The sequence below is a fragment of the Mercurialis annua genome, linkage group LG3 (assembly GCF_937616625.2).
Source record: "Mercurialis annua linkage group LG3, ddMerAnnu1.2, whole genome shotgun sequence".
NCBI classification, from domain to species: domain Eukaryota; kingdom Viridiplantae; phylum Streptophyta; class Magnoliopsida; order Malpighiales; family Euphorbiaceae; genus Mercurialis; species Mercurialis annua.
Window position 1 is genome coordinate 57449087 of NC_065572.1, and position 18499 is coordinate 57467585.

At 33.9% G+C, this 18499-nt stretch overlaps 2 protein-coding genes across 2 annotated transcripts; both read left to right on the plus strand.

Annotated features, from left to right (window-relative positions):
• Window positions 1-3745: 3745 nt before the first annotated feature.
• On the plus strand, window positions 3746-4705 carry LOC126674386 (caffeoylshikimate esterase-like). The gene has a single exon (XM_050368833.2). The coding sequence runs from the start codon at window positions 3830-3832 to the stop codon at window positions 4541-4543; it is 714 nt and encodes a 237-aa protein (XP_050224790.1). The 5' UTR covers window positions 3746-3829; the 3' UTR covers window positions 4544-4705.
• A 3117-nt stretch (window positions 4706-7822) lies between these two features.
• Window positions 7823-17560, plus strand: LOC126673718 (30-kDa cleavage and polyadenylation specificity factor 30). Its single transcript, XM_050367957.2, has 7 exons — window positions 7823-8367; window positions 8855-9268; window positions 11375-11537; window positions 11647-11757; window positions 13065-13133; window positions 15779-15865; window positions 16361-17560. The coding sequence occupies exons 1-7, from the start codon at window positions 7958-7960 to the stop codon at window positions 17228-17230; spliced, it is 2124 nt and encodes a 707-aa protein (XP_050223914.1). The 5' UTR covers window positions 7823-7957; the 3' UTR covers window positions 17231-17560.
• Window positions 17561-18499: the final 939 nt, after the last annotated feature.

Consider the following 18499-nt stretch of genomic DNA (forward strand, 5'->3'; position numbering starts at 1 on the left):
AACCCGAGCTACGTGTGGCAAAGCATTTTTGAGACTCAAACCGTGATGAAAAAGGGTGTCCGTGTTCGAATAGGGAATGGAAGGCGAACAAAGATTTGGGGCAGCCCGTGGTTAGGAGGTGAAAACAGTGGGTTGGTTGCTACTTCAATGCCGGAGTCGTTATCAAATTCAACGGTTAGCAATTTATTTGAAGTTGATAGTAGAAGATGGGATGTGAGTTTAGTTCAAGATTTATTGCCAATATTATAATTTATATAGTTAAGTTTTTAAATATTTATTTTAATCTAATATTTTATTGAATACTAATTCAACTTTGGATTAATTATATAAAAAATCACGAACTTTACATGAAATTTCATTTTAATCACGACTTTTAAAAGTTGACATATAAAACCATGACCTTTTATTTTTTTTCAAATCTATCACCGATTATTTTCCGGTGTATTTTTACCTTTCATTTTTTTTTTCAAATCAGCCGGATTTCGGTTGTCACGTCAGTAAAAATACACCGAAAATTAATTTGGTGATAGATTTGAAAAAATGAAAGTTTATAGTTTTATATGATAATTTTTAAAAGTCATGATTAAAATGAAATTTCGTGTAAAGATCATGATTTTTTATAAAATTAATCCTTAAACTTTTATTAATTTAATCCAAATTATTTTTATTAGTAAAGATATAATAAATAAATAATAATATATTTCAATAAACTATACATAAAATTTAAATGAGAGAATACCTTTAGTAAAGGCCGAGTATTAGATGTATGGAAGTGACCTTCAAAATGAGTAATAATAATTTAATTTGACTAATAAATCTCAGACTATTGTGCCAAATGTTGTTAGAATGATCATAAATGTCTTTGATCGTTTTTCTAACGCTGCATGGTTATGGTTGGTGTATGATTTTTTTTGTGTTTTTATCCCTATTCTTAAGCCATAATTGACGGGATTTGTGGCTCCAAAACAGTTCTATTTGAGCCCGGGCCTCAAACAATTGAAATTCTAGTTATTTATATGGATCTATAAAAAAATGTATTTATATGGAACAATTATAGCATCCTCTAAGAATTTAAAAATAATTTAATATTTGAAAAGGCATTATTTTTGTTCTTCATATTCCATGCAACATTTATATGTCTACACAATTTAAGATTAGTGAAGATTTGGTACATATTGGATCCCGTTAATTACTTTCTCCAATTAAACTCAACCATTTCTTTGACGTGCTCATTTTGAATCCACTTTTTTAATTAAAGAAAAATAATTTAAGAGGTTTTTTCAAGCCAACATTTGCATTTAAAAGAATAGCATAATGATCTATATCTATCTTCTAAATAAGTAACTTAAGATTGTGGAAATTCCTGAATTCAAAATTCGTTTGATAAACATCTATCAACACACTCTTGAATCAAAATAGAAAAACTACGTCTATTACACACCATGCAAAATTGCATCATGTATTAACCTAAATCATGCACTTTTATATCATATATAAAGTCTTGAAATATTACATGTTGATTAGGATGAAAAGGGAGACCACCTGGCTTATAAGATGATCAAAGTTTCCAACAATCTTAAGTTACCAAACTTCTGAATGGACATGTTTAATTATGAATTCTAAAGCAAGCATATAGATCGTCAAAAAGCCTATCGAATCATAAAAAAAAAACTATGCTTAAACTCTAATTTTTTAGTCATGGATGAAGTTTTATTCACTTGATTTTTTGTTTCAGAAAAACTAGATATGGCGAATGATTTTTGCACAACTTGTGAAGCAGCAACCAATTCTGTATATATTAACCTCTCTATTATGTCATTGAAGTTTCTTCTAATAACTAGGTTGCACCATGAGGATTATTTTGATAGAGTAAGTCCGAACAACCTTCAATTCAGGGGCGGAACTAGATTTTGTGAAATGAGGGGACGAAATCATACAAATTTTATTTTGAGGGGGCGAAATACATAAAAATTACTATATTTTTTCAAAAAAAAAAGTTCAAGGGTGTTTTTGTTAAAAAAAAAATTTGCAGGGGCGGTCGCTACCTCAGCCATAAGGCTGGTTCCGCCCCTGCTTCAATTTGTTTAATCTCATTAAAAGTAATTTTACTACTTGAATTGATAAACTTTTCTCTTAAACGAGGGCTAAGAATTTGCATAAGGTGTAGAGGAAGGAAATTAGTTGTTGGGATTTTCTTGGGGGCTAGTCGAACCGGCCGGGTACCAATCTAGTTTACCGGTACAATTGTTTACCCGACCGGTTCGATGAGATAAAAACGGTTTTTTAAATATAGAGGTATTAGTGCAGTCTGGCCCTAAACCGGTAACCTGACCGGTTTTCGGATTTCGGGTTCGACAACAATGGTTCTAAATAATCATATCACAAACATAATTATCAAATAGTAAAACATAATTCAGATCATAATTAATAGCTCAAAGCATCTGTGTGAACGAAATTAGTTGGTAGCTAAAAGCCATATTAATTGCTAGGTATGAGGACAGTTGAGATGATAGTATAATTAAACGGTTGAAGATAGAGAATTCAATTCAAGTTCTCCTTTCTACAAATCTATAATGCAATATTTTATTGCCAAGTACCCTGTTTAATATATGATCATTTACTACGAATTTAATGCAATATTGCCAAGTGTCCTCTTTAATTTATGGTATAATTGATGGATCCCGGCATCTCGACGGCGTAATCCTGCAAAACAGTGTAGATGGCTAATCGGACGGTTTGTCCGATTAGCTCTCCTATACTTAAGTCAGTTTAGGCTTAAAGGAGAATATTTGTATTTATTGTAATCATGTGTTTTAGGCATACCTCAATCTCCTTATATAGTAGTAGTGAGAAAATACCTTATAAAATCTAAATAGGAAAGGAATTTCTATTTAATATGTAAATCTATTTAGAAATGTGATTAGTAATAGGAATATATTTCCTGCTCTTTTAGAAGATTGGTCTTCTAGAATCTCCCTTATTTTCGGTATTAAATCATATTCAGATTCTTCAATAAGTCTCGAAATTCGTCTCGGTGGACAAATCCCACAACTCGGCTCATAATATTTCGGTTTCCATCAATAATGAACATAAAATCCATTTTTAAAACTTTTGCAAATCGAACCACGTTTTCTTAAATTAACATCAATTTTTAGTTTTTTATAATAGCAAAACAAAATAAAATAAAGTGAGATTTTTGGTAAAATTAATCTTTATGTATAAATATGATCAAATTGATAAATTTAATATGTTTTAATATTTTTTCGACAATCCGATAAGTTAATTATACAAGTTATAATAATTATATTTAAGAAGATAAAAAATATGGAACGTCTAATTAATAAAGTAAGATATAATTTAACTTTTTTTATATGATAAGTTTAGTCTATTTATGGAGAAAAAATTATAAATTTTTCTAAAAGAATGGAAATATTTTCATAATAATATACTATTTTACATAATATTAGATGCATAATTTTTTTAAAAATTATTGGTTTCCTTCAATTATATGGACCAATTTATCAAGAAAATAAATTAAAGAATTAAAAAATATTTTATTTATATTAATTAGACTCTTTAATTTTTTTTATTTACTGATTGAATATAATTGTCATGATAGACAAGACTATGAACTAATTTAAAAATATTTTTATCAATTTAATTATAGTTATAAATAAATAAAATTATTTTGTCTCCATAATTTATCTATATAAACTCCCTTGCTATGTCCCTCAATAATTCCCCTGCATTCACACTTCATCAATTATTTCTCCTATCTTTCCAAAACAATTGGAAATTAATCTCTATTTTCTATCAATTCTAAAGAACAATGTCTCATCCAATACATGAAGCCAACGAACACAGCCCATATGGAAACTACACAAGACAAGAATTCTACAGCAAACATCAGATCATCCATAACCAATCTTTCATCTTCAACAAAAGAAACATGAAGATCTTTACTCAATCATGGTGTCCCCATGCAAAACCTAAAGGCTTAGTAGCCATGGTCCATGGCTACTCTTCTGAAAGCAGTTGGATCAATGAACTAACCGCCGTAGCGATGGCGAAAGCCGGGTTCTTAGTGTGTGCACTTGACCTTCAAGGCCATGGCTACTCCGATGGCTCGCCCGGTCACATCCCGAATATCAAACATGTTGTTCATGATTGCATTCAGTTTTTTGACTCAGTGAAAGCAGAAAACCCTAAACTGCCTGCTTTTCTTTATGGTGAGTCATTAGGTGGCGCTATTTCAATACTTATATGCTTGAAACAAAAACATGCATGGAATGGTTTAGTTTTAAACGGTTCAATGTGTGGAATTTCTGCTAAATTTAAACCTATTTGGCCATTAGAGAAGCTGCTTCCTGTTGCAGCAAAGTTGGCACCAAATTGGAGAGTTGTTGTGTCGAAGCCTTTCCCTGGCATGTGGCATATGTTGATTGGTGAGCCGAAGGAACACGTGGAGCTTGTGTTTGGCACTATATTGTCTTGGTTAGGAGATCATGCTGACAAGGCTAGACATAAACCAATGAGTTATTAATGGCAGCTTTAATGTATCACCATCTGTTTAAAAATGCGCAAGATTACAAAAAAAAAAAAAATATGCTCCAGAAAAGATTCTCGCGAGTACGCTTATGTTTAGATTGTGAACCATATTAATTATGTGATTAAAATATTTATTAGTAATAATTATAATTTTCTTGATTAGAAGTTAAAATAAATATAATTATATATATTCAGGCACATTCAGTTCAATAGTCTAGGCAGCAACAACATCATGTTTTCAAACCTTCAATTAGTGACAACAAATTGTTTGTCCAGGTCTTGAAAGCTGATCCGATAGTTTTCTCTCCAACATCATATACTCATTACTAGATTTCTCAGATTTTCTCCTTATCACGATTAGACATATTCGTTCGTTATTAAAAGTCTCTTCGTACTTGCAGGCTAAGGGTGTTGATTTTGAAACAATGTCTTTTTTGGATAGAGCTGATGTTATTCTTAGGTTTCGTTCTAAGGATGCTAAATTGGTATTGAATCAATCACGTTCCCTTCGTTGTTAGATTTCTTTTTCCCCTTTTAAATCTCTAAACATATTTGATGTGAGCAAAGAAAGCTTTATTTGGCTTAATATTGTTAGTGTCCCTGTTGGTACATGGGAGGATGACGTTTTCATGCAATTAGGAAATAGATTTGGTGACTCTATTTCAGTCCATCCAATGGTTACTTCGAAAGAAATGTTGGACACATGATCGGTTTTGGTTTGCACAACTAGAGTAGTATCCATGAAACTATTATGTTTATTTTTTTATAAGGAGTTCAATATTCGAATCTCTAAATCAGATATTTCCGATTGTTTTGGAGGAATAGGAAGGTCCGGAATCAGATTCTTCTGAGGTTTTTTCGAGCAGTCAAGGATTGGTTTTAGATTTGGACAAACCGGAAAATGAGGTTTTTTTATATTCTTTAGTTAAGAAAGTTTATCTGAAGTGTCTTCCTCAAAGGTTTATCTGAAGTGTCTTCTCCAACTTTTATTTTGCATAGTCCAGTTCCAACGGAGATTAATACGGCTGCTTCAGTTGATGTGGAGATGCAGGCTGTTTCATCTTCTCCAATATATGTCACAGGTCTGATAATTTTTCAGCTCATAGCGGTTCTTCAGCAGGTAGAACACCTGCGGATTTTAAGCTATATTCCGCAAAAAGCGTTCAATGATAAATATTATAGTTCCGTGAAAGTTAAGTCTTATTTAGATCGTAAAACTGCTCGATCCTTGAAAGCATAAACTTTTCAAGTCACTAATTTCCATATGAATACAAAGATCTAGATCTAATAAGACAAACATAAGCATAAAAAAAATATTAAAATTAACATAGCCATTAAGATTTCCAAATCTTTAACTTTTTTAAGATGAACATCTTAATCCAATTAAAAGAATCCTCACTTTCTTAATCGAACTAGTATTTTTTGGGGTTAATTTCTAAAAAAATCATGAACTTTACACGAAATTTCATTTTAATCATGAACTTTAAAAGTTGTCATTTAAAGGCACGAACTTTCATTTTGTTTCAAATCTATCGCCAAAGTAAAATCCGATGTATTTTATCGAACCAAAAATTCCTAATCCTATATACTATAACTAAAAAGTAATAAGATTTAATGTCGATTTATAATTTGGGTCTTTCATTAATGATTTATTGAAGAATTTAGTCAACAAAAATACACTGAAATGATAGATTTGAAACAAAATGAAAGTTCGTGCCTTTAAATGACAACTTTTAAAGGTCATGATTAAAATGAAACTTCGTGTAAAGTTCGTGATTTTTTTAGGAATTAACCCTATTTTTTAAACCAATTCAAGAATAAAAAAACCTCCTACTATAAATATTTAAAGAAAATTGGTTTAATATCAATTTTTTTAAAGATAATACGTTTTTTTTATTATTAAAAGGCAGATTATATATTAAGAAAATAGACCAAAATTACAACCTAAATCGTCAAAGTACATCGTAAATCAAAATTATAAAATAAAAAACAAACTGAAACTCTATAATCGATATATATTTTACAGGTGTAAATAAATAGGATGAATTCAAGTGTTGAGAATTCCCTAACACCAACTGCATCCTCTTAACTTCTATTGATCTCTTGTTACGCTGTTAATATACTTCAAACGATGGTATAAAAACCTTGAATTTTCATGAACTTGAATATGAAGTTTGAACAAATACTAAAAAAAATTGAAAGATCCAAGGATATACATAAAACAAATTGTATATCAGACAAAAACACACGAAAAAACACACAGATCTCCAAAAATGGAGCAATTTATTTAGAAAATAAGGAAAACAATGAAATAAACGAGTTAATAGACGATGATATCAAGTTAGAAACCGAAAATCGTCGTCTCCTACATTCGAATCTGATGAAAAACGACTCTCTCTGATTTTTTTTCATTTTTAAAGAGAACACACTCACATATGTTACATATATTGAAGTTGGATCTAAAAACACTGTAGCTAGAACTGTTTTTAGATTCCAAATTATTTTTGTTTTTTTTTATTATTATAATTTGGCTAATCCTCTGAAAATCCCTCTTCCCAATATATTTGCACCTAACGTTGTAAAATCACCAATTTTATCCAAATTATGGCCTTTCGTATTCAATTGCACCTTCAAATATAAAAATTCACATTTTTTGGTTTCAATTACACCTCAAGCATCAAATTGACCTTTTTAAATATTTTAAATTTAATAAATATTCTAAATAGTCCTCAATCTTATAATTAAAAGAAAAGAACCATATTTCCTAAAAAATTATAATAATTTTTTTATTAAATCTAGCATATTAAATAATTTAAAAAATAATTAAAACTCGTTCGTCTTTTTCGAAACAAACCCATGTAGTGTTCGTCACGAAAACACAAACGAGTTTTAATTATTTCGATTTCAAAAAAAATTATACTTACACAAATTATTTAAACTTTTTTAAATTATTTATGACTAATAATTGTTTAAAAATAGCCTTAGAAACACCCGCCGCTGCTGAAAACACCCGCCGCTGGAAACCCCGCCTCTGTCCATCGTGAATCACGAACATACCCAACTAGGTCTATTCATCAAAAGTGATGAACAGACCCAGCTGGATCTGTTCACCATCCACGGTATATTTGATACTTCGTGTCAAGTTCAGGGGTGAAATGATCCTTTATTCATTTATAAATATTTGTATGATTTCCTCAAAAACTAAATACGTAGAAATTCTAAAATAAAAAATAAAATTTGTATTTTCTTCACAAATAATTTAGTTAAATTGTTAAATTCAAACTTCAATGGAAGTTCAGTTAACTCACTAACTTATTATTCAGTCTCTATTTCTGAACACGCTTTTCATATGATATATGATCTTCGTCAAAATCAAAATCAAAAACTCAAACCCTAAAATTTCATAATAATGGACGATTCCGACGGTGGCCTCAGCTTCGACTTCGAAGGAGGCCTCGACACTGTCCCAACTAATCCCGCCGCCGCCATCCCTTCAATTCCCTCCGACAATTCCGCCGCCAACTCCTCCCTCCTCGTCGCCGCCGCCAACAATTCAACCTTCCCTGCCGCGGCTTCAACCGACGCAGCTTCCGCAGCCGCCGCCTCTGCAAACAATCAGGCAGGACGGCGGAGCTTCCGGCAGACAGTATGCCGGCATTGGCTTCGAAGTCTATGCATGAAGGGCGACGCCTGTGGTTTCTTACATCAATACGACAAGTCGCGGATGCCGGTTTGCCGGTTTTTTAGGCTTTATGGAGAGTGCAGGGAGCAAGATTGTGTGTATAAGCACACCAATGAGGATATAAAGGAGTGCAATATGTATGTTATTTTCGCCTTTTTTTCGTCAGTTTTAATCGAACTGTATTAATTGAATACATGCTGTTATGGATTTACTGCTATTAAAATATTGTTTGTCATTCAATTTTTGTGTATTTAGGAAAGAACGGTCTAAACTTCGATGAGTTGTGAGATAGTTTTGATATGTTCATATTACAATAATGCCTTCTGGAGTTTGGTTATCGTGTAATTAATTGAGTCATAGACTAGGTACCACGGACACGGTGGAACGGTGTTATTTTAAGGTTTTCTACGTCAAAATTGAAGTTTCGTGTCCGAAATGCCGAGTGCCCGACGTGTTTTCGAAATGAGAAATGTTGGTTGAATGAAGTGTCTATGCTACCTAGGTCATAGATATAACAGGATATAGGAATGTAGTTGTTGGTTTTATTTTTGGTGTAAAATCACAGCATACAAGCTTGGAGAGTTGAACTGAGAATTATAACTAATCAAATATTGTTACTTGCAGGTACAAGTTAGGGTTTTGCCCAAATGGTCCTGATTGTCGGTATAGGCATGCTAAGTTACCTGGACCTCCACCTCCTGTGGAAGAAGTCCTTCAGAAGATTCAGCAATTAAATTCTTATAATTATGGATCCTCAAATAAATTTTTCCAACATAAGGGTGCTGGTTTTCAGCAACAGGCGGATAATAAATCTCAATTTTCACACGGTCCAAACAATGTGGCTCAAGGATTGGCAACAAAACCCTCGGGAACAGAATCAGCCAATGCACATATGCCTCAGCAGCAGCAGCAACAACAGTTAGGGCAAGGACAACTGTCTCAACAGCTGGTCGCTCAGAATCCAACACAAAATCCTCCAAATGGACAGCCCATTCAGCCGAACAAAACTGCAATTCCTTTGCCCCAAGGAATATCTAGGTGTGTTCAGAGTCCTAAGGTCTTTAATTGGGTTATGTAAATTAGTTATTATTGTATTTTGTTTTATTAAAACTATAGGGACAATATGCAATAATATAGAAAGATTCTTTTGTATTGAGTTTATAATCATCTAATAAAACCATTATTGCCTCAAATGTAGAGGAAACATAACAATTTTTTCTTCTTCTCTTTTTCTTTTCGCTCTTAATTTTGGAATCTGAGATATTTCATGAGGTTCAGATGCAATGTGCTGCTTCAAACATCCCAACAAAATGAATCTATTAAGCACTGATGCTTTTGTTTGATTCTTACTGATGTCAGAGTTTTAGTGTTTCTAGCCGCAGTGTCAGAGGCATCAGATCCCTATTTGTTTCCCTTAAAGAGTGTCACTCATGGGATAGCAGCATTATCCTTTGATGCTACTTTTCTTTAATAGCTGTAAATGATCCCCTAAAATTGTTCAAGTGACACTCAGTTCTTATCCAGTTTTGTGTAATTTTATCTTAGTTCTGCGAAACACAGTCATGGTTCATAACTGTTTCTAAATCTCAATTTAAGGTAGCCATTTCTTGTTAATTTTAAAGTGTTTTTTGCAGTGTTTATTTCAACATCAAATTTTACAGTCATTATGCACAAGGAAAGCAAAAATATTTCATCTATCTATGTTATGCAGTGCCTATATTTCATTCAATTATAATGATATTTTCATATCCATCTTCATAAATTAATGCTTCTACTAGGACATGAAATCATGTGAGAATTGTTAATTTCATGCCTAGCTTAGGATTTTAAAAAAGACATTTTTAATAGGCATACCTCAGTGCAATGTAATATTCATTAAGGCCGTGCATTTACATTCATGTTGTTGGTTAGCCTTCATATTGTTGCTGTGTGAATTAATACTAGGTCTATTGTCAGCTGGTTAGATATCTAATGGTAAACTTACAATGGGTTAGGTTAACTTTGTAGTATTTGAGGGAAGGGCGCCTTCATGGATAGATTTGTGTGTAGCTTGCAGCTGTCTTCACAGTGAATTTTAGGTCTATCTGTGTTTCCTTCCAGGGTATGTTTTATGTTAGAATATGCCTGATACGTAGTTGATGGATCAATATCAAAATCGTGGAAAATAAAAGTCGTGCTTGTAATGATTGAAAAAGAAATCCCTTATTCCATGTTTTGCGAGTGGAAAATATAATCTTGATTCTGTCCTCCATATGCTCTTGAGTACAATTCTCAATGGAGTCAGCATTTTCATTTGCCTTGTTACTGTTTCTTTACTTACACCAGAACCCATCAAGAGTATGGTGCAGGTGGGGAGCTTAAGAGGCAAGAAGTTGTGTTGCTAATCTGACATGCATTTTAGGCATTTTAAAAAGACTGCTTGTTATGATAATTAAGATGTGGTTGCTACTTACCTCATGCAGATACTGAAGCACTTATCTTCTATATATCAATGAATTGTGCAATATCAATATATCTCTTACATGTTGGCTTCAGGTTTATCAAATTTGTTTTGGGAGTACACTGCTCCTAAAACGGGTTAGAACTTTGCATTCATAGCAGTTATTTAAGGTTTTATCCCCTGCTTTTAATAATTAACAGTAATTTTGTCCTCTATCTGCATTATCACTGGATTAATCGTGTCTTGAGAACATAGGTTTCTAAGGACGACATTTTTCCTCAGTATTACTTGAACTCAGCATAGTAAATCTTTGCATCTGTGTTTGGGATCTTATTGGAGTTCCCTGGTGGCTAGGTGGAGAAACACTTCACTCCAGCTGCATTTAAGAGGACTTCAGCTACCTTTTAGCTTTGTCCTCAATGACTCTGTGTATGTGTGTGTGTATTAACTGGCATCGATTGAGGGTCCAAATTCAAGACATTCCAGTACCAATTGAGCTGTGCAGTTGGTGATTGCTGCTAATGCATGAGTTTATAACTTTTTTTTTTATATTAGTCTCTGTTATTTTCATAATTGATTGTTCTAACTTTTCCTTGCCACTTCTTTTGCTTCTGCAAAATGCTTAGTTGTCAATTAGGTTGAAAATGTATTTATTAATTGGTAAATTACTTTACTTATTTACGTTTGATATGCATGGGCCCTAGGTATTTTATCGTTAAAAGTTGCAATCGTGAAAATTTGGAATTATCTGTCCAACAAGGACTTTGGGCGACTCAAAGGAGCAATGAAGCTAAATTAAATGAAGCTTTTGACTCTGCTGAAAATGTGATTTTGATTTTCTCAGTCAATCGGACTCGGCATTTCCAGGTATAACTTGGATGATTGTGGGCACATTATTTGGCTTCTAGACTTGTTATAGTTGACTTGACTTTGCTTTATTTGAGTTATTAAACCAGAAATCATCTATGGTTGATAGGGATGTGCAAAGATGACATCAAAAATTGGTGCCAATGTTGGTGGAGGAAACTGGAAATATGCACATGGAACTGCACATTATGGACGGAACTTCTCAGTAAAATGGTTGAAGGTACTTTCCTGTTTCTTTGCCTTCTAGCAGTCTTTTTTCTGTCATTGATTATAATGCGGTGCAACTGTCTACTAACTTTCAGCTATGTCCTTTACCGGAGAAGCTTAAAAATGATGTAAAAAATGATACTTTTCTTTTAGGTTTAGTTTGTGTATTACTCCCTCCCTCCCTCCGTCCCGTTTAAGAAGTTTCATTTTGATTTACACATAGTTTAAGAAGATATAAATTCATATCTTTCATTCTTATTTTACCCTTATTTATTGCTTTGGAATTCTACTTAATATTTAATTATCTTGCGAATTGTGTTCCAATTATTGGATAACAAAAGGGGTAAAATATGAAGTTTAAATTATTTTAAAGCTGTTGAATTTAATGGGACCATGAATTTTGATAAAAACTCATTGGTTTTTGCGGATGTCACTAATCTATTTATTACTGCAAAAATTGGTTTTTTGATATTGTTATTTCCCTGTCTCCCCTTTTGTGCAATCGGGTTTGCCTCCTACTCTTGCTCACTTTCATGTACTGGTCAAACAGAAAGACTTTAATATCATTTTGAATCGGCTTAATCACCAAAAAAAATCCAACCTTTTAGCCCCTTTTCAGTTGCACCCTCACGTTGCAATTTTGCCAGCTGCACCCAAATTCGTACCTTTGGACTTCAATTCCACCCTCAAAATCAAATTGGACTCTTTTCCACACGGAAAAAATTCATAAAAACCCTTATAAAGTACTTGTTTGAATTATTTTCCACACAAAAAGTTAAAAATAAATGACTTATTTTAACTTTTTTCAAATGGAGAAGAGATCAATTTAGTACTTGAGGGTGGAATTGAAACCCAAAGGTGCGAATTTGGGTGCAGCTAACGTCAAGGTGCCATTGAAAAGGGGCTAAAAGGTGGGGTTTTTTTTGGTGATTAAGCCTTTTGAATTTCATGGGCCCAGGCAGTCTGGTTCAAATTTATTGATCAATCAATCAATTCAGGTGTATTAGCCATTGAAATCACTTTCTAATAAAATGGCTTCCATCAATTCTTTTATGTCTATAACTTTTATTCACCTTCATTTTTGCTTTTCAGCCATCATTCTGACATGTTTTTAGTTTCAAAAATAAAGCTACACAGTTGATCTATTGAAGTGATTATTTTGCTTGTCAGCTGCTATTTTTATGTGAATGATACTCAAGTTTTATGGGGCAATCATAAAACTTGTTGATTAGCTTTATAGTTAGATTCTTTTACGGGCATGCCCTGTAAAATATATTGCAGCTTTTCTTGTCTGGAGCTAAGTCGATTGTGTCCCTGCAGCTATGTGAATTATCATTCCACAAAACTCGCCACCTGAGGAACCCATACAACGAGAACTTGCCGGTGAAGGTACTATATCACATTTTAACTGTAAAACCTAATGCTATGTTATTATCTAGTTCCCGAATCTCTTTTCATGCTCATCGTCTTCCTCTTCCTCTTCTGTCCCTTACATGGAAAAACAATGTTATGTTTGAATGTATTCAGAAATTTTCTGTTTTTATACAATTTCACCTGTGGCGGAACCAGAATTCCAATTTGAGAGGGTCAAAATTTTCACGTTCGGCTATTTAAAAAAAATTAAACGGCTGTAAAACAGTTCAAAATTGTAAATTGACAGAAGTAGGGGCGGTTTTAACCGCCCCTACAGATGAAAAACCGCCCCTAACAAATGTAGGGGTGGTTACACAAAAAATATTCCAAAAATCTATTTCTATTTTATTTTTTTCCGGCGAGGAGGGTCGGCCGACCCTCCTCGACCCTCCCTAGTTCCGCCCCTGATTTCACTCTGCTAATTCGAGTGCCTTGTGAAAAGACCAGTTTTATTTATATTCGTACGCCTGTGTGTCCAGACATGTGCACAAGAGTCTCGCAAACACAATGTTAGGTTTGAAAGTATTCAGAATTCTGAAATTTTCTGTTTTGATACAGTTTCACTCTGCTAATTCGAGTGCTTTGTGAAAAGACCAGATTATTTAAATTCATACGTCTGTGTGTCCAGACATGTGCACAAATGTGTTCGCACAAAATACTCTAAATTATTTAATTCTACGGACAGTTATTTCACCCTCTTGTCCTCTATTAGAAGTGAGTGCTTATTGAATTAAGGCATTATGTAAATTTAATGCCGTGTTTTACTTATCATTCTTATTATGCCGTTGTTTCTAGTTTCCCAATCTATTTTCTTGCTCATGCTCATCCTCTTCATCCTTTTCCTCTTATATCTAACACGATGTTAGGTTTTAAGGTGCTTGGAAATTTTCTGCTTTGCTATAATTTCACTAAGCTATTAGCCTAATGAAAAGATCAGATGTATATTCATACGTTTGTGAGTTTAGACATGTGTACAAGTTTGTTCAGACAAAACACACAATCATCGAATACATGGGAAAATTTGTTTCACCCTTCACTTGTAGTCTATTAGAGGTGAATTTTTATTGAATTATAGCATTCACAATTTGCTGAATTTGAGTCTTGTCCTTGATGTTTTTTAATTTCACTTTGTTTTATATCAGATGTGGATCCTTTTGGCTGGAAATTTGTTGGGGTAACTTAATTATTGACATCTATGGATGCTGATAAATAAGTATTTTTAAACTGCGTCTACTTTTATTTGCAACAATAAACATAAGGCAAACTGCGGCTACGTTTATTTGCAATAGTAAACATAAGCAAATGTTTCACGTATGAGTTTCAAGGAGAATCTTCAAATGTTGAAACCTTAGATACTTTTTGCCTGCAAGGATTCTTTATGACATCATTGCTTTAGGCTGTTGAAGATGTAGATATATTAGAGGAATTGCTATGTGGATGAGGATGATCTGAACCAGTTAGAATATTTGGGGCTAAGCTCTGATAATCAGGAGTAGAGTGTTCCTTTCTTTCACTAGAATAGTTTTAATTAATTTGCAGAACACCCTTGGCCAGTTTTCTATGTTCCAACTATTCAAGGTTACGAGCATGATTGTAGGGCCAGGGACCATTTTGTACTTTGCAAATATTGTCATTAATATAAGTAAACTTGTACAGCACTGACTTGAGTCCAGTTGAGCCGTCATATTTCAATTGTGTCTTTGGCTTAGCAGCTTCATTTTTTTTTAAGAGATTATTCAACCTTGCTCCATTGCCTTAAAATTTATATAAGCAGATATGATAAGAACTAGAACATCTAATTAAATTTGTGCTAATTTTGCAACAATTTTTCGTTCATCAGTGCGTTATCATTTCTTAAAATTATTGTAAAATATAATGCAAGTTCATTTCCTTGTCCATGGTTGATGGAACTACGAATGAGTGCGAGTGTGGGGGGGATTGGGAAATTGATACTAATCAGATATCTGGAATGATAGATCAATTTTGGAATAATGGCAGTTGTTGAACTGGGATGATAAGCTGGAAATTCTTGTAAAGCAAATAAAGAATAGTAAAATGAGGTGATGCTATAAAGCATTGTTTTATTTGCAGCTGCGATATTATCATGCCAAAATTATGCAGATCTCTAAGTTTGTTACAAGTAGCAACATTACCGAAATTTAGATGCATTTAACGACTGAATATATGGCACTGATAGATGCTTTTCTTTAATGTCATAAATTATGAGATTAAGTACTTCTTACTTTTGTATTGGCCCATTAACTTTCAACTTTGGCTATTAAAGATGATCAGAGCAGTTAATGCTCTGGATCGATTATAGCCTGTGGCAAACACAATCCTAGTGAAGAAAAGGAACAAAAGAAAGAGGAGAAGAAGGGAAGGGGGGGCGGGGGGTGTTAAATATATCTACTGTTTTTGTACTCTTTGAGAATTCCAATAACTGGAGCTTTTTTACACAAGTTGGCCATATGCATAACAGTTGCTTGATCACGATTTCACATTTTTTGCTGTTTTAACAATTGTTTTGCTTGTGGATATTTGCTTCATTGTGGTGCTATAGTTTGTAGTCAATCTGACCTTAGTTCCTCACCAAATTACAATTGTATTTTGAATTTTTGCAGATTAGTAGAGATTGTCAAGAGCTAGAGCCCTCAGTTGGTGCGATGTTAGCTTCCTTACTTTATGACGAGCCAGATAGTGAACTCATGGTATGTTTATTTTGCTATTTCTTTTAAGCATGGAAATGTTTAAAATCATTAGTGTTAGAGAATATGAATGTTTGTCTACTTTAGAGGAGCATCTCTTACAGCTTCATGTTCTATCCTCATTATCAATTTGCTTTTTCGTTACTCTTTCCGCCAAATGATTTCACACCAACAAGTTTTCCAATTAGGCAACCTGTTTTTATTTCTATTTATTGTTTCCAAACTCTTCTCCAATTTACATTAATGTGCTGTTTAAAATGTATAGCCCGGTATGATCTGCATAAGGTGATGCTTCTTTGAGTTTAGTGGCTGCTAACCCCGCTTTTGGTTGGTCCAACCAACTTATGTTATGTCCTTAGGACCATTCTATAATATCTGTAAGGCGGTATTGCATCGTTCATTACTGCACATTACAGGTTGCCATTTTTGCACCTCTTCATGTCAATGACTTCATAGAACTGAATATTGCTGAGCTGGCTGCTTATCTTCTTGTTGCAGGCAATTTCACTAGCAGCGGAAGCAAAAAGGGAAGAGGAAAAAGCAAAGGGTGTTAATCCAGAAAATGGAGGTAATAACCCGGACATCGTTCCATTTGAAGACAATGAAGAAGAAGAAGAAGAAGAAGAGGAAGAGAGTGATGAGGAGGATGACAGCTTTGACCAGGCTCTCGGACCAGCAGGTCAAGGGCGAGGCCGGGGCAGGGGAATGATGTGGCCTCACATGCCAATGCCTCGTGGTGCAAGACCAATGCCTGGGATGCGAGGTTTCCCCCCCATGATGATGGGTGCTGATGGCTTTCCATATGGACATGCTACTCCTGATGGCTTTGGAATGCCTGATCTTTTTGGTCGGGGATTTTCCCCGTATGGTCCAAGGTTTTCTGGTGATTTTACAGTTCCACCGACTGGTATGATGTTTCCTGGGAGACCTCCCCAGCCCGGGGCTGTGTTTCCACCTGGTGGATTTGGCATGATGATGGGACCAGGGCGGGGGCCTTTTATGGGTGGGATGGGCCCCAATGCTACAAATCAACTTCGTGGCAATCGGCCAGGTGGTATGACATTTCCGCCATTTCCTGCCCCATCCACTCAAAACAGCAGCAGAATTATTAAGAGAGATCCGAGGACAGCAAATAATGACCGATACAGTACCGGATCAGATCAAGGCAGGATTACAGCTGGAGGACCAGACGAGTACCAGCAAGATGGATTAAAGGCTTCCCATGAAGATCAACATGGTGCAGGAAATAACTTTAGAAATGATGAGAGTGAAAGTGAGGATGAGGCACCAAGGAGATCGAGGCACGGGGAAGGTAAGAAGAAGCGACGAGGCTCAGAAGGTGACGGAACTCCAGGCTCCGACAACTAATGGTAACTAAATTACTAGACCTACTTACACATTGCTCATTTTCCGACACCATTCTTAATAGCTACCTTATGAATTTGATTATGTTATAAATTCCCCATACCTCATTTACTTTTAATTTAGAAACGCGCGGGGAAAGATAAGTCTGGGAAGTGAATCTTTTTGACATTGTTTGTTACCTCTTTTTCTTTTTGTTCTCTATGTTTATTTCCGAAAGTTCACATGTTCGATCATATAAATGTATATAGGCAACTCTGTGTATAAATTTATCTTTGTTTTTTTTCTTCCAAGGAAATGGAAGCTGGTGAATTAATTGTTTTTGAAGACATTAAACTGAGCTACGGTGCCATCATTTTGGGTTGTATTCTGCATTCATGTTTATGTTAGTGACATTGTCAATCAAACGAGCTTTCTCAGATTATTAAAGAAAACACTCATTATTTTTATGATACCTTAAGAATCAGTTCATTTATTTGAACACCTGAAATTCGACAAAATTATATATACAATGAGAACCTGACACCGCTTTCATAAAAATTGATGATAGAGTAATAAACTAAGGATTAAGGGTAATTTTTATTTAAGATCAGAAATCAAAATGAAATTAGTGAATCGAACAACCATTAGTAGATCGGATAATTTTCATCGATGGTCCTTCAACTTTACTCCATCTCCCATTTAAAATGTATTCTAACTGTCCCTATATTTCAAATCTATATACCATCTCTCCATCAATTTTTTAGCACCATCAAATTTTATTATGATTTGTGTCGACAAATTGGGTGAGGTTAAAAGATTTGGATTTTTGTGAAACTTTTTTAAAAAAGTTAGGCCTTTTTTGGCTATTTTGCCTAATATAATTAAATTATTTTTAAAATTTTAATTATATGAGTTTGTAGTCGAGTTGTTCGGGAACCATTAGATAGCAAGACAAAACACAACAAAAGCATGCGAAAACAACTCTAAAGCATAGGTGCATTTTGCTCCTAACATGTATCGCGCGTCGAGTTCAACTCGTACCATCTTTATATCCAAAGTTATCGAGTAACTTATTTCTGATGGTTTGATCTCGAGATAATTCAACCGAATTTAACCAAAACTATATGGTATAATCCCGAAATAGTTCAGCCGAATTTAACTTCCTGAACAAATAATTTAATAATTTATTAATTTCAATTACACAGACTACCAAAGCACATGCTACTTTAGCATAATTAGGATTGTTTGAACAAGTTAACGGAAAGGATAGTTGAGAAATAAATTTAAAGTACA

Coding starts and splice junctions, on each gene's coding strand:
- LOC126674386 (XM_050368833.2), top strand. CDS start 3,830: ATGTCTCATCCAATACATGAAGCCAACGAACACAGCCCATATGGAAAC.
- LOC126673718 (XM_050367957.2), top strand. CDS start 7,958: ATGGACGATTCCGACGGTGGCCTCAGCTTCGACTTCGAAGGAGGCCTC. Junction 8,368..8,854: donor GATATAAAGGAGTGCAATAT/GTATGTTATTTT, acceptor TGTTACTTGCAG/GTACAAGTTAGGGTTTTGCC. Junction 15,866..16,360: donor AGCCAGATAGTGAACTCATG/GTATGTTTATTT, acceptor TTCTTGTTGCAG/GCAATTTCACTAGCAGCGGA.